The sequence below is a fragment of the Ixodes scapularis genome, unplaced genomic scaffold (assembly GCF_016920785.2).
Source record: "Ixodes scapularis isolate PalLabHiFi unplaced genomic scaffold, ASM1692078v2 PGA_scaffold9__187_contigs__length_104089568, whole genome shotgun sequence".
In the NCBI taxonomy this organism is placed as follows: Eukaryota; Metazoa; Arthropoda; class Arachnida; order Ixodida; family Ixodidae; genus Ixodes; species Ixodes scapularis.
The window spans coordinates 43242770-43268132 of record NW_024609884.1 but is presented as its reverse complement, the minus strand read 5'-3'; the positions used below and the strand labels follow the sequence as shown (position 1 = coordinate 43268132).

Here is a 25363-nt window from a genome sequence, read left to right as displayed (position 1 = left end):
GCTGATTTCATATATCTGGTCGTTTTCTGTCAGTAGAATAGTCCTCAAGGTAATTAAAACTGACCTGCATTTTTTTTGGAGGATTGATAGGAAAAAACTGCTCTACAAAATATGCTTTTTAACACATGGCTAGATACTACAAAGTGTAGAGCATACATTGTGGGAAGTACTTTTAAGATAAACCCACTATTAGTGATTTTACCACACAATGAAGTTCAGTGCTCAATGCATGGCTAACAAGTAATAAAACAAAAGATCAAATATAAAATCTTCTAGACTCATATTGGTATAAATAATTAAACTTGAGGAAGAATGTTCCTCAAGTTTAACATTGTATGCTTCACACATTTAGCTACACATTTCAAGAAAGGTTATATTTCTATTTGCTCTGGATGCTGAGATATCCCTCCTGCAAATTTTCAACGAGTCCAAAAATTGTATCTTCTGAAAACAATGTTTTAGAGTCAACTTCAACACACATTCAGCCTGCATAGACATTATTAATTGATTTATAGCCCAAGTATTCATGCATGGAATTAGAAGCCTGGTAAATTCAGAACAACAACAGCCATTGCCATTTTCAGAAGAATGCAGTTTTAGGACGTTTTGGGCTCCAAAGACCCATGTCCCCCCTTAATAGAACCTACTCTCACCAGAGCCTTGTTTTTTTAAAAAGAAGGCTCTGTGTTCTATTTGTGCCCTATCTATCATTACAATAGTTAATAGGTAACATGCTCCAGTATCAAAGAGGAACCCTCAATCATTATCAAAGATAAACTCATTTAGCGATGCAATCACTTTTTCATTTTCAAGTGATGTGCTAACAGATGTCGGCATCTGCTCCAAAAGCTTCCGTGGCTGCTCCAAACCGATAGTTTGCCTGCTACAGAACCTGCTACAGAAGGTCAAATGCCGCTTCCATCACTGCAGTAAGTTGCCGCCGATCGTTGTCCACTTTGCTGGGTCTTTGAAGCCATTTGTGACGCCTTTCCCGTAGGAGTGCAACGTCGCACTGCATTGAAAATCGCAGCCGGGATCCTGGGAGCCGCCATTTTCTAACTGTGCTCTTCTTGACTTTGGCCAACTTCTCGTGCATTACGAATCCTCCATGGAGAAGCGCAAATACTTTGTGTATGCACGCAATTTGCGAGAAATAATGTATGCTAGAATGGTGCCCGCGAGCCATGAAACTCGGTTAGCATTCGGTACATGTGCAGTGGCGACAACGCTATGCGAAAAGCTTTCCCGTATGCTCTTCTAAAACTAGCTCCCTAATATTTTGACTTGGAACACTACTTATAGTTTGTTTCATAATGTTCAGGTATGTTTTTCTGGATCACTCTCACTTTTCACCATTGAAAACTAGAAACCCTTAGAAATCTACAGTAACCTCTCTCCTTCTGCCTGCCCATTTTTAGCACTTGATACCAGTTTTACGGCAGTTTGTTTTTGCTCCCAACTCTACTTGCACTTGCAGTCTCAGTTTGATGGCACGACGACATACTACGCCCCGGCCCAAGCCACCTTCTACACCACGGAGGGCGAGCAACAGTCTGAGGGTGCCACCACCGTGGCAGCCTCAGGTCAGCTGGAAACCATCCAAGGCTACGCGACTACGGCCGACGGCAAGGCATTTCCGGCCACGACCAGTGCAGGGGAAGGCCTACAGCAGATTGTCCTGGCTGTGGGCAAGGGCCAAGGCTCGGAAGGACGCGAGATTGCAGTTACGATTCCAGACTCTATAGCGGACCAGGTGGGTTGGACGAGGCGCATCCTGTGTGCTTCTTAACTTGACCTCTCTGCAAAGGTCAATTGGTGCTTTGTTTCATGCAGACTTTGCACCAAATTGTGCCATGAACGAAAGTCTGCTACATCTTGCTCCAAAATGCCATTTTTGCTAAGAATTGCGACACACCTGTGCCAAGATAGGCTTAAAGCAAAAAAAGTAATGTTTTATTTTTAGTCAGCTCTAATATTCAGACAAGTAGCAGGAAAGAAAAATTGTGCAAATATGAATTCCCCGGTGTCTCTACTCATTGTATAGTTTGTTTCATCTTAGGTCAGAGCACAGTCGAAGACTCAAACACATACAACCATAAACAGACATACTAAAAGTGCAAGTCACGGGACATTCGCTGCACTTGATTGGTTTAGCCGACGAAAGAACACGTAGAAGGAGATGTTGAATGCCATGATGCCGCACTTTGATGCTGCAAATCAACCGGTGAGAGCCGTTGATGCTCGGCATTAACCGCTCTGCCCAGTTGATGCGCTGGCTGGTTGATCGCTGACATCGTCTAAATTTCCATTCAATGTCAGGAACTAAGGGTCCTGAGAAATTTTCGCAAAATAGTAGGATTGCCGATTGCGGCTACTGTGATAAAACACAACCAGGGTCTTGTACTTCTGATAAGGTCACTTAATTAGCATGTCTGCCACATGCTTTAGTTTTATGGCTGCAGAGTACCGTGGCACTAGCGCCGCTCACGCCAACCTTCGCTATACCTGCCAAGTGTCCCGTATTACGCAGGAAACTCCCGAATTTTGACCAGTTTGTATGGTTGTATGATTGTCAAAAAAGTCTCCCGGAAAATGCAAAGTATGCCCCCTCCTGCACTTAAACAAGGAGTTTTTGCCGTCGGAACAGACAGCTTCAATGATAGCGAGGCCCAGCTGTATCTCGCTAGCATGTGCAGTGCAATATAAATGTAATGAAGTTGTCTTTATGTAAATTCGTTGTCAATGTTTCTTTTTAAAGCATCGCTACCACTTTAACTCTCATGCCACTGTCTTCCAAGGTCACTGATTCCTCTGATTCGGGACTAGCAAGGTGCTTGATTCTAGTTAAGATGAACATCTAAAAAGAAGGGTTTTGACAAAGAAAAGTTCTCGCTTGGATTGGAAACTTGCGGAAATTGGGGTTTTTCGGTTTTAAGCAATTTTAGTTTGGACACTAGCGAATGGTTATTGGTGTTTTTTTTTTGTTTTTTTTTAAAGAACTGGAAAGTCTGTGACCTAATTGTAACTTGCCTGTGTGCAGGTTCGGCATGAAAGTACAGAGGAGCTGCTGAAAGCAGTTCAGCAGCAGAACAGATCATCAGCAGAGGGCTCACAAGTTGCTGAGCAGCCCACTTTTGTGGCAATGCAGCCGGGCCCCTCCCATGATGGAAACGATGAGCAACAGGTAAGGTCATTGCAATGGCAGCCTTTCATAGTTTGTGGTAGGCATGTTAAGATAATGGAATATTTGAAAAGTTCAGTACTGTATTTTAGGTGGTTAGATTGCTGCCATGATGTCCATCACGGTCGATAACATTACCTCGAAGGAATCCTTTCTTTATTCCAAGGATTCTCAGTTGTTGGTGAAACTTTCCGTATACACACACACACACAGTTAAACACATTTCAAATAGTCTCGAGCTGGGTTCCGAGTATTTACATGATTGTAAATCAGCATTGCACGTCAGCCCAAAAAAAAATCTTTAGGTGCGCATTTTACTGCAAACACATGAGAACGGTAAAGTATTTGTTTTGAAAGCCCAGCCTCCAACACGCAATCGATGCCTTCTGGCATGCTTTGACTGCGCATGCACGCGCGAGGTGCATGAGATGCTTGGACGTCATTGAAACTAGGAAGTTCACGCTGGACGCGGGACAACTGAAACTGCTCCCTGTCGTTCTCACTTTGTCTGCGACCAGACTACGACTCTTCCGCACTCTTCCGCACTTCCGCACTACAATGCTCGCGAAGAGCCAATCATGGTGATTTACGGAAAAGGGCCCAACGAATGACGAGGCACCGATAACGTCAGAACGCTGAAATGAGATCTGTGTGGTTTACGTCTTTTTTATTCCAAACGTTTTCTCTGCTTTGCCATTTGCCGGCTCCTTCCGTTAGTCTTGTTAGTCTTAACGAGTGGTCTTCGGGCGTCCTGTGGGAAAGTAGACACACAGGTCTGTTCATAAAAAGGTCAACCTATATTCGAATAAATAGGGTATGCGCCAGACACGTATATGTGCATTATTGCCTACAAGGCTACAGACCTCGTAACTGCTGTAATGCGTTAATCTCGAGACTGAGAGGTACTTTTTGAGATTGAAAAGCTTGGGAACCCCTGGCAAGAGGGGGTGTAATATATAGTACTAGATGTTTACAGTGATTTCTGAAACTAAATGAAATACAAATCAATCATTTTAAAGTATTGGGTAGACTCTTTATAAAGAAGGGTATGCTGTATAGAAGAAGGCAGTTTGTTGTCCACAGAATATCCTAGAATGTGTTGTAAGAACCAAAGCTAGGTGAACATAACTACCATAATGTTCTAAGAGATGCCCCACCCCCCAAAAGATAATCAACCCCTATTTTTAACATGATGTGCTATTTTTTTTCCTCAAAACCACCGAAAGATAGCCCACTTCTAGTAACTGCAAGGCCCTGGCCAAGGGTGACCTCGGCAGAAATGGTGTTACTTAGCCACGGTGGGGGACAAGTGAACATTGCTGACAGGGAAGGACAGTAGTCTGTTTCATGGCCCCTTTTTTAAAGGGATACGTCAGCTAAATTTGAAATATACCCGTCGTGTTCAGAAATGGATTGAATATGATCCACAATATCCGTGAATCATGAACGCGCGTTTGTATTTTCGGCCTGATGGCTGTATTTTTCGTTATAAATGGCCTACTCTGGCAAGTGCTCAGAGAGCACATGACATCCATTGCAATCGTGACGTAATTCATCTCGGGACGAGCAAAGCTGTGGCGAGGCTGACGTCGAGAGAATGTCCTAGTCGTTCCAGCCACCGAAGCGACTGCTTTTGTACGAATTTTGAGTGACAGGTTAATCTTCTATAATCTTGTAGGGGGACAATAACGACTTCTGGGACGCATAAAAGATATTCTCGAAGCGAAGGGAGTTCCTCCTTCCCCTCTTCTCTCATGGTGACCGGAGGCGAGACAGTTATCGTCACTACTTTCAAGGTTCCTAGGCAGGCATTACAAACAATGCGCTAGCGACAACTACCAGGTGCTCTTTGCTAATCGTTTAATTCTTTTTGAAATTCCTTTTCGTGTCTTTTCAACAAGATATTGGTGTGTCTGATGTGATACTGCTCCCTTGAACACAAAAAGACCAGGAAATGAGCGCCGAAAAATTGTTGAAGTATCCCTTTAAGGCTCGTTCACACACTTGTGGCTTCTTAGAACCGTGTGCCTTGAAACCTGTTAAAATCTCTTACGACAAGAGTAAGGTCCCTGTATAAAAGAGAACACACTGGCGTCACCTATGAGGGAGCAGTGGAACACTTGGCGGTCCTGTATATTTCATATTTTTTACACATCCTTCTTTCTTTTTTGGCTTGAAAAGCCTTTTTCCATGTTGTAAGTGGTTGTTTCTCATAGGTAGTACATACATTTGACCTCGCAAATACCGCAAAAGCTGCTTCCAATGAAATGCACTTCCAGGGTCACTGCATGGAGGCCGCCAGTGTGCCAGTGTGTTCTCTTTTTGTAAGAGATTTATGAAGTATTAAGGCACTTGGTTCTAAGAGGTCACAAGTGTGTGAACGGGCCTTTAGATCACAGCTGTCGCAGGTCACAAAATCTAAATCTGGCATTTTTTTTACCTCTATTTTCACCCAACTTGCTTTCGATTTTAGGTGGGATATTATGGGATATTACGGTAGAATTGAGTGGTGCAATTGCATAAGGATAAAAACTAAAGCAATGTGTAAGTTTATGTCTTGGGGATGGCAGCACACACGAGGCACTTGGATGAACCAGGGTTGGAACGGTCGAAAAACTTCCACACTCCATTGTGCTCTTTCTTTTAAGGGGGACACTGGCTAGAGGTTGAACATCTGAAGTACTCATGTGATCGGAATGAAATTTGCAGGGGAGATTTAACTTCAGATGTTCAGATGTGCACTGTGCAAACTTTCAGCTCTCTAGGACAACTTTACACACCTGCATAAGAAGTTGTGTCACTCTTCGTTAAGAAATCTATGATATGCAAATGAACCTATTAAGCATCATTTTAACTGCTTGAATATAAAGTTGGGATGTGGGACTTCGGGCTATCTAGTTTTTATAAATAAGATGTAAATATTTCAGGAAGAGTGATTACCTCAAAATATGAGATGCATATCTGTCCTGTGTCATTTTTTGAAAACATGGTGTTTTCTCAATGAGGACTTTAACTTTAAACAAAATAAAGTAGATAGCCCGATTCTCCAGTAAATTTTAGTTCAGAAACATCTCGATTGTGGTACCGGAATAATTTTACTTTCAAGCAAAAGTTTCCTTCGTATGAAATTTGCAGCAAAAAGCAGAACTGAGAAAAGTGCATTCATACATTGAACTCCTTTACTTTGTTACAGCCTCACAATGTGTTCAAAATATTTGATATCAACGTAACTATTTGGCGCATGGTTATGAAATTTTGTTTAAGGGTGTACAATTAGTTTCTAAAATCAAAAACATCAAAATTATAATTTTTTTTTTTTTAAGTTTAGGTTTGTGTTTTTTTTTTTTAAAGACTTCCCACTTTTATTTTACTAATGCTGAATGGTTCAAGTCCCAGACATTATCTTTATCAGCCAGTACTGCTGATGATGATTGCGCCTAGGAGGAGAATATGGTTACTTGTTATGGCACGTATGGCAGGTGTGTGGTAGAGCATGTGTGAAGCTGAGCTTGCGGTGCTAAATCGTTTTAACTATTAAAAAGTTTTTTTTTAAAAGTACTCAAAACCTTGGAAGGCTATTATATGATTCTGACCAATAGTGTTTTTTTTTGCTTCACACGTGTAGTTCTGCCACAGAAACTTAATCTGTCATGAGAAATGGCATACTTTAGCTTTGCAAGTGAGGGAGCAACCAGGCTTGACACAATGGCATAACCTGCAGAAAAGAGGGACAAGGAATGACAAGGGCTACGCTCTCCGCCGCAGGTGATCCTGAACACCGGCAACTCGTACCAGACCGTGACGATAGTGCCGTCAGACACCAACCCTGGGGAAGTGAGCTACGTGCTCATAGTGTCTCAGCCAGAGGACAGCAAAGAGGACGCAAAGGGTGCTGCAGGTGGCGACATCGACATGTCGGTGTACGACTTCAACGAGGGAGGGGAGAAGCACAGCGGTGAGGTGGTAGCAGAAGAGGCGGCGGTGGCGGAGGTGGGTGTGCCCGTGACCAAGATGCGCACCATCAAGATCACGCCCAAGAAGAGCCAGACAGTAACGCAGGCCCACATGTGCAACTACTGCAACTACACGAGCCCCAAGCGCTACCTCCTCTCGCGGCACATGAAGAGCCACTCGGAAGAGCGCCCGCACAAGTGCTCGGTGTGCGAGCGTGGCTTCAAGACGCTCGCTTCGCTGCAGAACCACGTCAACACGCACACGGGCACCCGGCCGCACCAGTGCAAGGAGTGTGAGGCTGCCTTCACGACGTCGGGGGAGCTGGTGCGGCACGTGCGCTACCGACACACGCACGAGAAGCCGCACCGATGCACCGAGTGCGACTACGCCTCGGTGGAACTGAGCAAGCTGAAGCGCCACATGCGGTGCCACACTGGGGAGCGCCCCTACCAGTGTCCCCACTGCACGTACGCCTCGCCCGACACGTACAAGCTCAAGCGCCACCTGCGCATCCACACGGGCGAGAAGCCATACGAGTGCGATGTGTGCCACGCCCGCTTCACCCAGTCCAACAGCCTCAAGGCGCACAAGCTGATCCACTCGGGCAACAAGCCCATCTTCCAGTGCGAGCTGTGCCCCACCACGTGTGGCCGCAAGACAGACCTGCGCATCCACGTCCAGAAGCTGCACACGAGCGACAAGCCGCTCAAGTGCAAGCGCTGCGGGAAGTCCTTCCCCGACCGCTACACTTACAAGGTCTGCCATGGGTTTTTGCTGCTTTACCATGACTGAAAACGGCAAGCTGTTTTCAGGCAAAGTACAGTTCGATTGGATGGGTCTGACTATACCTGCCTCCAAAGTGCAGAAGGTTGATGCCCTGCTTGGAATAGAAATAAGTAGGGAGATCCTCTTTGGCATTTGAATTTAAATTCAGTTATTGAATTTGAGTTGAAATTAACACTTAGTTCACGGGCATATAGTTGTATGTATTGTTTACTGCATTCCACGGAGGAAGTGTCGATAGAAGCAGGGGGTGCATCTCCTGTAACTTAATGTGTTTGGAAACCCGTTTTTTACACAGGTGCACGTCAAGAGTCACGAGGGAGAGAAGTGCTTCAAGTGTGACTTGTGTCCATACGCATCTATTTCGCAACGTCATCTGGAGTCTCATATGCTGATCCACACGGACCAGAAGCCCTTCCGCTGCGACGAGTGCGACCAAGCCTTCCGGCAAAAGCAGCTCCTCAAGAGGCATAAGAACCTCTACCACGACCCCAACTATGTGCCACCAATTCCCAAAGAGAAGACCCACGAATGCCCCGAGTGTTCCAAAGCGTTCCGTCACAAGGCAAGTCACGGTCTTTGCAGTATGATTAGCATCGGCTAGTTTTGGGGAGGAATTCTTAGAGCATGTCTGTGATTAGTTATGTTGAAAGAGGGACACGCATTTAAAGCGGGAGATGTGCTGTGAAGGTCAAACAATGAAGCAGACTTCTAATTCGGCAGAATGGTGCTGATTCCGAGGATGTGTGCCAGCTTTAGATTAATATCTACGTCATGAATCTGTCTCGCCTTTACAGGAGCCATTATACCCCCCAGTGATTGTGCTACTGATTTCTTCTGCAGGGAAACTTGATTCGTCACTTGGCCATTCACGATCCGGAAGCGACGGCGGCTGAGAGGGCAGAAGCCATGCGCATTGGCGAGCCAAAGGGTCCTGGCGAAGAGCCCGACGGCGAGGAGGATGATTACATGATGGAAGAAGACGAAGACGACGAACTGGACGATCTCGGCATGGAAGACGGAATGATCAACGAGGGTCAGCAGGTGAGGCCCTTTGTCTTTGCCTTCGCCAAAGACTGCGAAACTCATAGAGACGACAGTTTTGGCCAGTTATACCTAAAGCCGGTGGTCTTGATAGAGCTCAGGCAGAGGGTTATTGATGGAGAGCAGTGAAGAGATGGCGAGGGGAGTGCAAGCTAAGGCTTTTGCCACCATGCTTACTCTTTTAAACTGAGCATGGTGAAGGGTCAAAGCAAATCACAAAAAGTGCCCTAAAAGCAAGCACCTTTCATGACCAGGTTTAATCCGGACACGACTTGCAAAGACATAAACAACCTGCTGTCCTTAGTGCTTGACACTGGTTCTTCTCAGTGCCCCAAACTATGCAGCAAGCATGATTTTGACAGTTCTTTTCATGTGAACACAACCACTGAGTACATTGAGGAGATTAACAACCCCAGCGTATGGCCAGAGGGTTGCCTTTCAATCTTTTTGGGGGCTTTTGCGTTACCTTGCCACTGAGCGACCTACACCCGTCAATGACCTGTAATGGACAACATCCTTATATATAGTGGAACCTCAATAATTCAAAGTCTCTTAATTTAAACTCGCAGATATTTCAAACTAACACTCAGGTCCTGTCCTATGTGTTTCTAGGAAGGAAACTTCCGGTGATTCAAACTTTATAGTATTCAAACAAAGTTCTGGTCCCCCTTTGGGTTCAAATTAACGAGATTCCACTGTACTACCAAAATGCATGTGGCTTACGGACGAAAGTTTTCTTTGAAGCTGTTGCGATTGCTGATTTTTAAGTTACTTGTATCATGGAAACTTGGCTAACGCTTTAATATCAAGCAACAAATATTTCAGAGATGATAATCACATTTTCAGGTGTGCATGGGTGCAAATTAGTCCTCTGGGAAAGCCAGACTTGCTGGTTGGAAATTATTACTTTCTGCCTTGTTCTGATGCACAAGCATTCAACGACACATTGCATTTTATTTCAAGGGAGATAGATTTTTCAAAAGATGATGTGCTGATTCTCGGGGACTTCAACTTTCCTGGTACTGATTGGAATTCAAGCACAATTAACGCAGCATCACCTGATGCCCATGCTAGAGCCTGAGAAATGATTGAGTTTGTTAGTTTAAATGTGCTTTATCAGCTGGATACCACAACAAATGAAGCTGGAAATGTGCTTGACCTACGTATGACAAACATTTTACCCATCACACTAGGAGCTGTTCTAAATCCTTTTGTTGCTGTCGATAAATGGCATCCACCACTTATCCTCTGTTCTGACGTCAGCAAGTGGTCAGTCTTTGCGATACAACTACACCCTTGGAGACTATTTTAATCTTTATAATCATATTCACAACGTGAGCTGGGAGTGTGTCCTACTATGCTCAGATATCGATTACACCGTCACACGTCTCACAAATATTGTAATTTCAACTATGACTAATTTTATCCCTTGAAAGAATGGTCTCTCTAGCACTTTCCCTTACTTGTTTTCGAGAGAGCTACATGAGGCATTGCATCAGAAAGCAAAGTATCACAAAAATTACAAACACACTGGTCTTCAGAAATGGAGGGGCCTGTTTAAAGAGCATTGTACAATGGTTAAAAGGCTGACCCAGCGGGATAAAGAAATTTGGTGGAATTCAGTTGAATGTAATCTAAGACATGACCCAAGCGGTTTGTGGAACTACGCGAGGTCCCAGTTGTTCTAATGTTATAGTTTTACAAGACGATGCTGGATATATAAATGAGCCATCTGAGGTTTGCAATTGTTTCACAACATTCTTTTCTTCCGTGAGTAAATTGATCATGCTGTGTTCAGTTACGACTGATGTTATAGTGGACTCTACTTGCAGCTTACCTGTCCCTAAAGCGCCGTTCACACGTTTGCAACCGAGTACGACCGAGAGAGACAAGCCCGGTTTTTAAGGCTCTTACGACGTCTTAGGACCAGCTCCACAGCAGTGCACTCGGTCCTAAGACGTCGGAAGAAGCCTAAAAACAGGTCTTGTCTCTCTCGGTCGTTCTTGGTTACAAGTGTGTGAACGAGCCTTAAGGTTGCCGCCGAATTCACAAATCTCACTCCAATATAGGTGCCCCTTTACTTCCTCGAGGAAGGCGCGTGAAAGCCGGTGCTGGCCAATCGCGACGACGGATAGGCAGCCTAGGCTGCTTATCTGTCGCGATTGGCCAGCACCGGCCCTCGCGCCTTCCTAGAGGAAGTGGAGTGGCGCCTCAATTGGGGTGAAGTGTTGTAAATTCTGCAGTTAATCTTGAGGATGTAGTCCTCACAATTAATGAACTTCCCCCGAAAAAGTCATGCGGTGATGACATAATTCCAGCTTTTATTCTTACGGGATGTAAAGATATTTTTGCTCCTGTGTCGCTACATATTTTTAACCTATCATTTAGAAGGCAACACGTTTCCCCGCGGGTCGAAGAGTGCAGTAGTTGCGTCAATAACTACCATCCTATTTCACTACCCTGCTCTTTTTCGAAGACATTTGAGAAGGCGATGTATAAGCACATTTATTTTAATTTCAAATCTTTTCTTTGTCACAACCAACATGGCTTTTGTAGGTCGGTTGAAACAAATCTTGCATCTTTTTTTGAATATATATGTTGCCTAAGGTCACGTCACGGGGGAAGGTTGATGCCATTTAATTTGATTGCATAAAAGCTTTGGATCTTGTTAACTATAAGTTGTTGATAGCAGAACTTTTCGCTTTGGGTGTGACTAGGCCATTGTGTAGTTGGCTATCAAGTTATTAATGTGTTAGCATTAATACCCACATAACAGGGAAAAGCTGATGGCATCCGTCTGTGGACAAAGCAGTGGAAAGGGAAGCGCACTGCGTAGGGAGGAGGAGAGTAGTGAAGGACAAAGGCGAAAGGGAGGCAATGTCACAAGGCGAAAGCCAATGCGTTGCACAGTGTGGCGAGACAAGAGAGAGGCGACGGCACGGGGCGTAAGCCGATGCATGCACGGATGCTGGGGCGAGTCTGAACTTGCAGGTGTGCGGGGCGCGTGTTCCTTGATTTTGCTGCAAAGGTTAAAGGAAGATCCATTGGTGTATCCTTGGAGAATGCGTTAACATGACCCTTGGGGAACGCCACACGCGTCCCCTTTTGGGAAATGCTAACGCTGACCTCTCCACTTTTTTTGTTTTGGCTTTCTCTTTTGCTTCCTCTATTTTTTGCTGCCTCTTTTCGGCTTCGTTACGGGGTCAGTGTTAGTGCTTCCCAAAGGGGACATGTGTCCCAAGGGTCATGCTAACGCATTCCCTAAGGGTCCACCAATGGATCTTCCTTAAATTTTTGGGTGGAAGGTTAAAGAAAGTGTGGTATGGCGGGATTGTTTTTATCACCTTATGTTTTGAACTCGGGAGTGCCACAAGGGTCCAATCTTGGGCCACTTATTTCCAATGTTTCCGTTAACGATTTAGTAGGTTCTGTGAAGCACTCAGAGCTACTGCAGTTTGCTGATGATATTAAGATTTATCGTGAAATAAATTCAATCACAGACTGCCTCATGCTGCAAACTGACGTTAATGCAGTTCGAAACTGGTGCACGAAAAGTAATCTTCCGCTCAACGTTTTTAAAAAGAAAGATGTTTCGTTTACATGCAAAACAAGCTGCATCATTTATTCCTATTCTCTGTTTTGTTCGATAATTGTGAGCCTGGCTAGTATTCGTGACCTCAGTGTGCTGTTCAATTTACACCTTTTGTTTACTGCACATGTTTAGAAAATTGTCAGTGATTCTTTACTAGTGCTGGGCATCATCTCTCAAGTTACATGTCATTTTAGCTCTTATGCACGTTTGATTCATCTATTTCGAGCCATTGTTTTATCTAAGCTGGAATTCAGTTCATTCGTGTGGAATTTTGTCGGTGTGGCCCAGTCATTTATCTTAAAAAGAGTACAGCATCATCTGGTGTGTATCATTTACGGTAGATGGTTTGGGAGGCGTATTTATTTTGACCATGAAATGCTTCTTAACTTGTTTGGCCTTGTACCTTTGTGCGACAGGAGGCAGATGAGAGACATGTTTTTTCTATAAAGTAGTGAATGGCATAATTGATGCAGCATCGCTTCTTAGTGTCATTTCCTTTTGTGTTCCAAGAAGGCTTAATAGAGCTTTCTCTTTGTTTTACCCGATGAATGTAAATTTTGGATCACCTATGACATGCATGCAATTTTCCTTTAACCGTGACAAGAATGTCCTGAACTCGTTTACTTCCTTCTTTACTTAAAAATGCTTGTCAACACGTTGATAACGGGTCTGAGATGTGTTTTCCATTTTAGTTTCTCCTTTTTTTATGTTGGTGTCTTTGTTTTGTTCTTCTGTAGTTTTGTTTATGAAGTGCACACTATTAAGGTGCAAGCTGTTTGTGACACTCTCTAAGCAGAAAAAATGAATAAATACGGAGTAAGTGAAATTCAAAGCAGGGTGAAGGATACTTTCGATTCACTTCTTAAGCTCTCTGAATAAATTTTAATGCAGTTTAAAGCTCACTCTTATTGATTCTCCTGTGGCCTCAACATCTTGTCCAGCTTCCTTTTTTTTCTTTAATTGATTGTAAAATAGTTGAACCCAAGATCTAACATACTGGACAAACTGGGACAAAAAGGGGTGTTTGTCCCATGACATTCATTTGACATGCACCAGCTTGCCTGCATTTTAAACATTTCTCCAGCCGCGACAGATTGATAGCATGCCTTGAGCCTAATTTTGTAAATGACTGGTGGTGACCCTTTATTGTGGAGTGTGTGCATTGCTGAAACCTGCTTGTGTGCTTGCTGTGACATCGCAGCTCAGCAAAGCTCTTGCCACTATTGACTCCGAACTGAGGTGCTGGGTTTATGAGAGAGAGTTGTGGCCTCTGACTCTCTTCCAATCTCTGATGCAGGTGGTAGTCTTTGAAGTGATCCAGATCCCGGCAGCAGATGGCGTCACCATGGAACAGCACGCAATACGGCAAATTACGCCGCAGGATGCTGTACACATGACCAGCAACGGAAGTGTTTTGACGGCAACTGGTGCTGATGGCCAGGAGCTGACCATCATCCAACAGGTGCCCCAAGACCAGCAGCAGACAGTGGTCACGGAAGTGGTCAACAAAGGCAGTGAGTGGCTCTTCATTCCCGAAACTTGACAGGTGTTTGCTGCAAATTCACTCTCACCATCTGCTTTTGTAGTAGTTTAATTATTGCTGCATGAAGTGAAATGTGATCATGAGAAAGGCAAGACTGTCTTGGGTTTGTCAGGAGGGAAGTGTAAAGTTCTTCATACTGCACCCATTTATTTTGTAGAAAAATATAGAAATAAAGAGTTGCCAAGGGTAACTCATATCTGGTTCCGGCCCTATTGTGATGCATCCAATCTCAGTCTTTATGATAGCGTGATCTCGGGGTGCCGAAATCTGAACAGTTGTGACAACAGATTGTTGCAAGCTAACAGTGACAAAAAAAAAAAAAAAAAAAAAAAAAGCTAAAAGGATGGGAGAATTTGTGAAATGGACTTTGTTTAGGGAATTATTTTTTATCACTTAGTACTTTAATTTTTTTCATTTTGTGTGATCAGTACTTATGCTTTAAAATTTCCTTTTTTTTTTTTTTTGCAATGCGAAAATGCAATGCAGTGTTTCTTACTACATGGATTACAAAAACAGCTTAGCTGGTGGTGGGTCAGCATTAATTTTTTTTTTTTTTTTTTCAAATGATCCTGTTGTTAAGATTAAAGTCACAGGCAGTCCTATCAAAATTATTCATAGGAATATCTTGTACAGTAAATACAGTCGCCGACCGATTATTCGGACTTCGCAGGGACCGAAAAAACGTCCGAATAATAGAGCAGTCCGAAAAATCGGCATATTGAAAAACTTGCCTTTATTACTTCCAAGTGGCCTTAAAAAAAAGCCATAAATAGTGCCTTGTTTCAGGTTATGCCTCCGTTTGCATTCGGCAACTTTCTGTTAGCTTGAGAATCACTGCCTTCTTTTCTAGCGTTATGGTCGAGTACTTTCTGCGCTTAACGACACATCGCAGCGGCAGAACAACAGATGGGGCCATGACGTCCAAGCCAGCGCTGTCCGAATGAGATAAGAAGCGCAAATCCACGAGCGCAAAATGGCGACTGGCGACGCGAAGGAATGGAAAAACAAAGCAAAATGATAATAATGATGATGATGATGACGTGTAGCTAAATGGAAAAAAAAGGGCTAGCATAGCGTCACCTAGTGGTAGGACTCGGGAGTACTCAAGTAGTGCTGCCAAACCGAGCCCATCCATTTGCAGCCAAGATAGAATTCAAAAAGGCCGCTTCTCGATGGTGTTTTCCGCTGATTGCTCGCAACGATTTTGGCCGAATAATCAAACTTTCGGACTTCAAGCTGTCTGAAACATTGGTCGTGAATATGCACTATTTCTATGGGTAAGTCACGGTTCCGCCTTTAGGTCCAAAATATCAAACAAGTCTGAGTTATCGGAGTCTGAAAAAAAGGTCAGCGTCTGTATGGTTACTGTATGTTTTATTTCAATGGATTTTGCTTGTTTTTTTGTTTTTGTTTTCATTGAAGAACTTGCATAACTTCATCACATTTGCTAAGTGTCAGTCCTTTCTTCCATCAGCAGTTGCACCATTGAAGAGACCAAGGGGGAGGCCACGGAAGTATGCCACGATGGATGTTACTGTCAGCAACCAAGGTATACAGAAGTTTGGCACACAACGTGCATCCTATATGAAGATTTTGTTGATGATTCTAATTTTGGAATGGTGCTATCTCTTGTGCAGGCGAGGAGGTATTGGGGATGGCGAAGACCGAAATGGACACCCCACAGCGAGAGGAAGAGATTGCACGGAGAAGGCTTGAGCAGAAGCAGAAGGACATGGAAGAGTGCTTCGGATTCAATGTTAGTACTTGCTCTTTTTTTTTTTTTTTTGTAAAAAGAAAAGTGTTTGCAAGCTCTTTTGGTTGCTGAAATCTTTCGGGGCTTTAAGATGCAGAATATCAAACACCTAGCCTTACTGAAATTATGCAATGCGGCTTCATTTAATTGTTTTGAGCCTGGGCTCGGTTGTAACTTTTCTTTTAGTGTTCACTTCTTTTGTTGAGATAAGTCATTCCAAAAGAGCAACTTTTTTTTTTCCTTATATAGGAGTCAATGAGGTAAATATATTTGTGACAAACTTCTTTATTGTTAATTTCTTTCTATTTTTTTTCAAAGGTATTGCTATTTGAAACTAAGTTTAGCCAGTTGCTGCAAGCACTTACTTTCAAAAGCTAGAGCAAGGATTACCTCTGAAATATCTAACTTCCATTGGCCATTTTAGCAGCCTTAAGCATGAGCAGTGTCTGCACCATGCAGAATAGACTTTGTCGGATGGCTGGGTGTAACACTTCACGAGCTTTCATTTTATACTCCCTTGCTTGTTCTACGCAGGACGAGGAAGATGAGACGATCTTGGCAATGCCAGCAGCCCCAGGTGTGAATGGCCCAAGTGAAGAGAAGGTGCAAGAAGAAGATGGGACAACCACCACATACATCTTGATGCAGGAAAATGGTGAACCGGTGTAACGGGTTACCATTTTGGTGGCCCGTTACAATTGGGATTCAAACCAACACCTTACACCCCACATCTCTCCTGACTTGTTTTTCTTGTTTTTATGTGCAAAAGTGTTCAGTGGTAAATGAGAAGGGGCCCCTCTTGGTTGCTGACTTCTCATTTTCATTTCTTTTTGTTGTAAAACAGAAAAACTAAGATGTATGTTTTGAGATTCGTTTAGACCTGCAGGTTAGAAAACGCCTGGCTAATATCTTTTTTTTTGTTTTTTTTGTCGGGGGTGAAGCTGTGAGCTTTTCTTCTGATGGGTACTGGTTGTACAAACCCCTTGTGCACTTTTGTTTGTACCTATAAATAGCAGTATGTGTGGTTTTCACTGATTTTTCTTGGGTGCATGGGGATAACTCTTACTTTTACAGTGTGAATGCTTGTTTTTGTGCGAATTGAAAGAAACTGCATTTTTGTTTCTCTCGTCTTGTGTGCAGAGGAGTGATTTTGGGGCTCTGTCATGTTGTACCTGGCAAGCACTACTATAGTATTGGAACATTTACTTTGTTTTGTTGCCCTACCCTGCTCCTCCTGTCGAGGAATCATGTTCATGCTCAGTTTTGATGTGTTTTGTTTTTCATGACCACGCGGTAATGACTGCTGCACGCACTGTGTGGACAATATGTGATTGAGCGTGTATTTGTGTGTGTACATATTTGCATCACTACTTGAGCCCATCTCCAGCACCACATCTGTGTGTACCCAACATGGTCCGCCACTTGTATGCATCGCTTCCTTCGATGAAACCCCAACAAAGTTCATTGGCATAATGAAATTCTGTGTGTGACTCAATAGGTTTTGATAGAAATTCATAGCATTGTGGAACAATGTTTCAAAAGCCATTGTGGGTCTCCAAGAGGCTGTGACATCTGAGTTACAGTTCAGAGTGGAAACCACTTACTGAAATGTACTATCGCAAACAGTATGAGGGGGAACGCCAAAGCGCCTTGATACATGTTGTGCTTCCTCGAGGCTGATAAAACACCGTAGTGTGGAGGGGGAGGCTGCGAGGGTGCGCAGATTGGAGTAAATGTGCACTCTCATAGCCTCCCCTCCACTCCACAATTTTTTCAGCCTCGAGGTAGCACTGCATGTATCAAAGGCCACGCACTCTGGCGTTCCCCCCTCATACTATTTGCGATAATACACAGGGAATGTCATGTTCTATAGACTGTTTCTTGAGCCATGAAACCGTTGGACCTGACTAAAAAGCGAGGCTGTTGTTAGTAATATGCCCTATTTTATTAGTTTGGAGTAGAGTTATAATAAAATTGTGCATGCAAATAACCAGGGCAAGTGTCCTTCTTTTGGTCCATTAATCAAGTTCACTGATATGATTGCTGTGTTTACCCTGCCCCATCTTACTGCATTTCACCAAGATGCAAGAAATTTGCACCACTGCGACATAAGTTAATTTATACAATACTGAAATGAATAACTCCGGCTCTGCTGCACTGCCAGATTGTTACTGTAGGCACGTGCAAATGTTCAAAATTTTCCGATTATATCTGAGAACATCATACTCTTTGGTTTGTTGTTCGTATCGAACATTGACAGTACATGGAAGTTCCTCAATATTCCTCATTGTGTCCTGTTCGGTGGGTTAGTTGGCTCAGCTGCAACTTGAGTGCTTCTCCCTGGGCGCTGGTGCATTGTGGAGAGGCGACACCCACGGTGTAGATGTGATCTTGCGTATCTCGCTTCACTGTAGCCATGGCTGGCCTTACACCATCAAGTGCCCAGGACGAACTTCAGCCACGGTGCCCCCCCCCCCTCTCTCTTGATGCCCATATCCACTTGGTTTGACAGCACATTCTTAGTAAGCATCGGAGTAGTGGCCCAACACGAACGTTTTGTCAGCCGAGAGCTGCATTCCAAAAATAATTGAAGAAAAAACATTCAATTTTTCTTTTGTGGGGGGGTTGCGTTGATGGTGCCCTTGTATGACCGCCAGGTCGCCCAATCCTAAGGCTGGCAACGGGGGGTCGCTCGCCATCAAAAAAAAAAAAAAAAACGCGGGGGGGGGGGGGGGGGGGGGGGGGGGAGGGCTACGGCCGAAGTTTGCCCAGGGCGCTTGATGGTGTAGGGCCGGCCGAAAATAGTGTAGCCACGTGCTTGGAGGAAAAGCGCTCATACAGAGTGGGATGGTACACGCGCACCGTGTCGAGTCTGGGAAACATAAAAATTGTGAATGCTGGTGTGATGCCTCACCCTTGCGGTTAAAATTTCAAAAACCGTGGCTTTAAACTGATATTAACATTTTCACATTAAGATTAAGAAGGATATTTGGGTATAGTGATATTTCTAGGAAACCTTGATTAGGATTATGTCGAATGCCGTGCTTAGATATCACATCTTTAGGCGTCCAACACCGTCAGCAAAGTAAGCTAAACAAGCCTTATCAGCGGACAAGTGGCAGCGAGGGGATAGTCTTAGCAAGTTCAGCTGAATTTCTTCGGGCATATCGGTATTTCATCATAATACTGCAATGTCAATGGCAGGGGCTCCGGAAGTATTCGCGACTTTGTTTGGTGGCGCCTCCACCAAACAAACATGGCGGCTGGGAACAGGTCGCGTCGGCTCGGGCGGGCCGCCTGAACGGGTGACGCATTCAATTTTACAGATTTTCTTTCGATTAATGCCCTGTTTTATAGGTATTCGAACTGCGACAGTTAAGTGTAGCTGGTGCACATAAACGTGCAGAGCATAGTTTTGTTTTTCTGGTGCTTTTTCTTTTCATGTCAAACTTTTGTTTCGGAGATTTCGTTCAACACCGAAACTATGGGCTCCGGAGAGACGGTAATAAACTCTAATCAGTTTTGACCAGCTAAGGAAGGCGGGAATTGTTCCACCGAGAGTAATTTTCAGCTAAATCGCATGCCTCGACCATGCGACTTATCTGTCTGCGAAATCGAACTTTTGTGCTTATCCACGTTTAAGAAAGCTCCAGTCGTTTGCTCGGTCAACAACACAAGCTGCAGGGAAATTACGAAAATTAATCAAGCGCTTCTTGAGCCAAGGAGCATGTTAACCCGCTGGCGCCCCACTAAGCGGCTGATACTCGAATTTCAATTCAGGTTTTAGTAGCAATCGGGAAGTCATTTTGACGAATATGCGGGTTATATATAGACAAATAAAGCAACTTCGACTGCAGTCTTTATTAAAGAGCAATCCCACTTGGAGAATTTTTTTTTCTTTGACATGTCTCACAGTTTACACATTCCTCTTAGACAATTTTTATTTAATTTTTTTCTTCTCTCTCTCTCTCTGTATGAGCTGTTAGTTTTTTTCTTCAGAAAGAAATGCAATCGAGTGACGCAGTCCAACTTTTTCTTGGAATCCGACGATCTCATTCCGCGAACAGAGGCATCGCTGGGCGTCCGAAACAAGGAGTGTTTCTCCTTGCATGTGTTGTGACCAACGTTACACCCCGGCACGAAATACCGCCGCTCTATCTTTTTCTTCGCAATATTTGACATCGTTGTGAGTCCCTTGCCTCTTCGGCACAGCTAGCCAGTTACACAGTATTGCATCGCTTCACACACAACGCAAAACAAGAAAATAGTACACCAACACGCCTCAAGCCAGCCTTGCTAAACACTGCCCGACCGGCCTCCTTGCCCCGTGGGCCGTAGCAGAGCCCCGTTGTAGGGTGCCTACATGTCTGTCTGTCTCAGGGTGAAGACATCCATTGTTGCGCTGAATGTGCCTGCGCGTTACGCTCTCGCGCACTCGGTGCGTGACTTGGGCGGTAAAATGGCGTCTATGCATTAGCCGAAGCTACGCGCTCTAGCTGAATGACACTAGATTGCGCGCACTTCAAAATGCATAAAAAAAACGATTGGGCGGAAAAATGGCTGAGATGTCACCACGCAAGCAAAAGCGCGCGTGTGTATGAAGGCACTCTACCCGATGATGATGATGATGATGATACTGCGGCTGCTCCCTTTATAACGGGCGGGCTCAAATAATCGTGCCCAAGCCTGGGGGTGAATTCAGCGCCCCCTGTGTTGTGTATGATGCCACCAATCCTCCAGTCGTCTTTTCGTCTGCTCGATGGTCTTCCAAAAGGCTTCAGTAGTATTGGCTGCCTCGCTTGTTGACGAGAAGCCCAACGCTGCCGCTAGAGGCGGGACACCTTCGTGTAGTCGGTTCGCCTCTTCGGTGGCAGAAGTGGCAGAAGGTCGGATTCCGCCACAACGGAGTATGATGTGCTCTGCGGTTTCGCTCTCACCCTCGCATACTCGGCATACAGTCGACTGCACACTATTGTCGAAGCGCTGTTTGTACACCAGTGTGCGCAGGGCTCCAGCACGAGCCTCGAACAATAGGCGGCTGCCCAAGCTGTTGTCGTACAGCCGCGTCTCTGCCGTGATTTGCTGTTTTAACTCCGCATACATGGTAAGGGTTGACTTTGTCCGGGCAGCCTCCAGCCATTGTACATTCTCCTGTTCGCGGACCCTTTTCCGCACCACAGACTCCCATTCTTTCTCTGTGGTCGCCTCCACCGGTTCTGTGAAGAAGCCGAACTTTTTCTCAAGCTGGTAGAGGCGCTTTCGCCAACGGCTCTGCAGGGAAGTCATATGTGTGTATATGAACAGCCTCTTGGCCCAACGGCACCGGTCCATGAGTCGAAGCCGCCCGTCATAGGAAACCTTGCTTGTCGCCTCCCTCGCTTCGAAAGACGACCAGCCCAGGTCCCCCTGCACTGCCTCATTCGCCACCGTGCCATGGCAGCCCAGCGCTTGGCGTCCCACTTCTCGTTGTCTGCGCTCCAAAGCGGTTCTTGTGTCACCTGGTACACACACCACTGCGTTGGCGAACGTCAAACCAGGCACCACCACCGCCTTCCACATTTCGCGGCTCACTATGAATCTGTTACAGCTCCATAGGCTGCGCTTACGGAGGATGTTAGCTCCCCGTGTGGCGGATTGACGGAGGTGGACGTAATGCTCTTTCAGATAGTCTGCCTCGTTGGACAACTCAACGCCTAGGTACTTATACTTATTCAGTACCGGTAATACGTCAAGCCCCAATCTGAGGCTATCGAGCTCTTCTTTCTCAGTGCCCGCGAATTGTATCACGGCGGACTTGGATGTGTTGTACTTGAGACCAAGCATGGCAGCCTCATCAGCACATATGTCGAGAAGTTGCTGCATCGCCGTTGCACAGCCCGCCGTCAGCACAATGTCGTCCGCGAAGGTCAGACCCGGTAGCACCCAGTTCACGGCCTCTCCATTTTCAACGTGCAGTAGCGAGAAGCCCAGTCCTGATTTTATCAACCGCTCCTCTAGTCGCGCGACATACAACATGTAGAGAAGCGGCGAGAGTGGGCATCCTTGGCGTAATCCACGTGTTACGACGATTTCTTCTGATCTGACCTCTCCCACTTGGGTTGTCACCGTATTGCCTGTGTATAAGCGATTAATAAGCTCGGTCCACTGAGTCGGCATTTCGAGCTGTTCCAGTCTTGATAGTAGCTTGTCGTGTGGAACGCTGTCATAAGCCTTTGCGACGTCTAAGAAGGTGCATATTAGTCTTCTCTCCTCTTTTCGAGCCACTTCAATGCACTGTGTAAGGGTGTACACGTTGTCCTCCAGTCGCCGGCCACGACGAAACCCTCCTTGGAGCTCGGTGAGAATACCCTCTTTCTCCGCCCATGTTGTCATGCGCTCTTTCAGGATGCTTGCGAAGACCCTGTACACAATGCTGGTGACTGTAAGGGGCCTGTAGTTCCGAAGGTAGCGCCGATCTCCTCCTTTCTTCGGCACAAGCACAACCCTACCTCGCCTCCAGTCTCTAGGTACAGGCTGTCTTCCGATGAGAATGTCCGTGAAGATCTCAGCCAGGTGTTCTCTCGAATCCTTTTGTAGTGTTTTGAGGACGCATGCTGGTATCTCGTCTAAGCCTGGAGCCGTGCTGCTTTTGACGTGGGCCAGAGCACGTACAATTGACACTAGGCCAATCTTCTCGTCGGAACTTGCGAGAGTACATTCCGTGCTGTTCTCTATAGTGATTGTTTGGACCAGCGCCGTTTCCTGTGGTGCGAACACTTCCATCAAATGCTCTGTGAGACACTGGTCAAGCGCGTTCACCTCCAATCCTGTGCGCTCGTCTATGATGACTGGAGTTTGATCCCTGCCGTCCAGGGTTCCCAGGTATTTCCAAAACTTCCTGGGCGCATCTTTCCCACTTGACCGTATTTCCCTAATTTTGTCTAGGTCTGCAGCAGCCAGCTTCTGTTGTACCAGTTGTTTGGTGGCGTTTTTTTGTTCCTGGTACATTTTCCACTTTTCTGCGATCTCGTGGCTGGACCCCGTGTGGAGTGCGAAACGGTGCTGCCGATTCACCTCTTTTCGCAGTTGGATTGCAGCTTGGACCTCTCCATCCCACCATCGCTTCCGTCGCCTCCGGCCACCATGACTCTTTGTTGAATGCTGTCTTATCAGTTGTTTTAGTGTATCTACGTATTCCACGTACCCTGATACGTTCTTCCTCTGGTCGCTTTTCTCGTTGTGACTGGCAGCGCCACCCCAGGCCTCTGCGGCAGAATTGGGCAACACGACACCAAACATGGTGTCCCGACTGGTGCCCCACGCGTGCAAGCATGTGCAGCATATGCGTGAGGGTAGCTTTGGCAGGCTTGCGATTGCACGTGCTTGCTCACACGAGCAGGAACATGACGGCGGACAGATTCCTTGTTTGCAATCGTCTATGGGGAGTATTCACTGGTGTTCATAGCTGTGTGCGCGACTGTTGAGCACGTGCTGACGGGGAGCTTTCCCAGTTCTTTTGAAACGTGCATTCCGCACCATCAAGATTGCCGGTCAGCCTACCCATATTGTAAGGGGCCATGAAACGATTTTTGGGCTGGGATAAATCAATTTAGATTGGGATTTTACTAATAGCACATCGGTTCAGTGGGCCAAAAGAAAAAAAAGGTAGAAGGTCAAAAGCCTAACTTTCGGTACGAAAATTTGAAAACACAGCGGACTATTTCGTACCTCCTTCCCTTCGTAAGCTTTTTGGCTTTTCACTGTGATACATCCGCGGTCCCCAAAGCGCGTCACCGGGTCCAAACACACGTCACCGGACCTCACTAATTCCTCTCGCCCCTAAGCTGACATTGCGCTGGAAGCCACGCGCTTGCCAGACCAATCAGCCGCCTCCCTTTCATCACCTGAAATCATTCTCTGCGCGTGGTTATGCTCGAGAGAGCGTGATCACGTGGCAGAAGTGTGGCTGGCGGCTGGCCCAACGAGCACGTAACTTCCACAGCACTGTCAGCTTCGGGGTGAACGTGGTAGGAAAGCAACTTTTGTCTGAATTTTGTGCGACGGGCTAATCTTCTGGGGGAGAATGGCTGTGTACGGGTACACAAACGAGAGTGCGAGCAAGAGGGGACTCCCCCATTTCCATCTTCTTGAACTGTTTGGTAGAATGCGCGATTTATGAGTTGAGGAGAATAGCTATAACAGAAAAAGTTAGAAAATCGTTTCATGACTCCTTTAATGTGAGCTCGTTCTGCGCATGCGCTCTAAACATCGCTCTCAAATATGGCGTCCAGAGAATACCTCCTATAGAGACGCCGACCGCGGTCGGCACACAGTCCTACACCCTATACTTCGTTTCAGCTTCGGTCCGAGTGCGGCCGATGTTATGAGCCGAAGGGCCAATCAAAGAGCGAAGGAGGCACGTCATGGCGTGCTCTCTGCAGTTGATAGGACCAGCCGGTATTTGCCGTCTCTCAGTGCGCTCCTCCGCCGGCTAGTCCTATCAAGCGCAGAGAGCACGCCATGACGCTGCGCTTTTTGCGATATTTGATTGGCCCTTCGGCTCACAACATCGGCCGCGCTCGGACCGAAGCTGAAACGAAGTATGGTATCATTATTGAACGGCAGCAGGTCACGTGAGACGTGTGTCGTCACTATCATCGTCACTGTTTCGAATCGCCGCCATGAGCCACCATATTGTGGCCTGCCAGCTTCTGCTGCAACGCTCCGGGTCGCTTCTCAGCCACTTAACGCGTGCGACTCCTATTTCAGGAAATCGCATCCTAACGTTCAAAGTTTCGCGGCTCCAACATGCCTGCTTGCTGTGCCTTCAAGGGCAGAAGCAAGTCAGAGAACGGCAAAAGCACGACCAACTCTATAAAAAAAGTAAAATAGAGTTGGTCGTGGGCAAAACACTCCTCCGCTTCCCGTTAGGTAACAACGCTACTGCAAAGGGAAGAGTGCTTGGTTTCCCATTATAAAACGAAAGATTCCAAGCCCAATGCGGGAAGCAAGCTTTGAGAGGTGAGCGTATTTCACCGCGTAACGCTCGTCGCCTCGCAGCCAAACAGGCTGCTTCGACTGAGCTTGGTTTCGGCAGGAACGATGCTTTGTTGATTAGGGGCAGTGCAACGATTTTCAGACTTTGGCCAATTAACTGCGGAAATTAATCTGCGTCACATATGGAACGAAAAACCGAAAGCCGCATTTTCTTGCGATCGCTAGTTCTTATTTAAAAAAAAAAAAAAAAAAAAAAAAAGAAAGAAAGAAACAAATCGAAGGTCGAAGTGCCTCTCAACTCTCCACGCCGACTTTCGAGTGACGTCTCTGGGGGTTCACGTGGTTTCCCCTTGGGCCCTCTCTTCAGAGACCCCAGCCGCTTTCTCCGCGATTGTCGACTTTCAAAGGATTAAGCGCAGACCGCATGGCGCGTTTTTCTGCACGCGAAAACGCGACGCGCTCGCTATGAACGCTCGCGCGGAAGCTGACGCGGGGGCACCCACATGCAGACAAAGCTACAAAGCCAAGCACCGCCGG

At 45.8% G+C, this 25363-nt stretch overlaps 1 protein-coding gene across 6 annotated transcripts in view; it reads left to right on the top strand.

Annotated features, from left to right (window-relative positions):
• LOC8039504 (transcriptional repressor CTCF) overlaps window positions 1-17837 on the top strand; it is a 28143-nt gene extending 10306 nt beyond the window's left edge. For 4 of the 6 annotated variants that reach the window (XM_029967714.3, XM_029967716.4, XM_029967717.4 and 1 more), the window contains exons 3-11: window positions 1478-1753; window positions 3041-3184; window positions 6947-7891; window positions 8217-8483; window positions 8762-8962; window positions 13852-14068; window positions 15572-15646; window positions 15735-15853; window positions 16385-17837. In XM_029967714.3, the coding sequence (XP_029823574.1) occupies window positions 1478-1753; window positions 3041-3184; window positions 6947-7891; window positions 8217-8483; window positions 8762-8962; window positions 13852-14068; window positions 15572-15646; window positions 15735-15853; window positions 16385-16519 (2379 nt within the window). In that variant the 3' untranslated portion in view covers window positions 16520-17837. The remainder of the gene's footprint in view (window positions 1-1477; window positions 1754-3040; window positions 3185-6946; window positions 7892-8216; window positions 8484-8761; window positions 8963-13851; window positions 14069-15571; window positions 15647-15734; window positions 15854-16384) is intronic. The other 2 variants (XM_029967718.4, XM_040504552.2) reach the window with 1 other exon arrangement.
• The last annotated feature ends 7526 nt before the right edge of the window (window positions 17838-25363 follow it).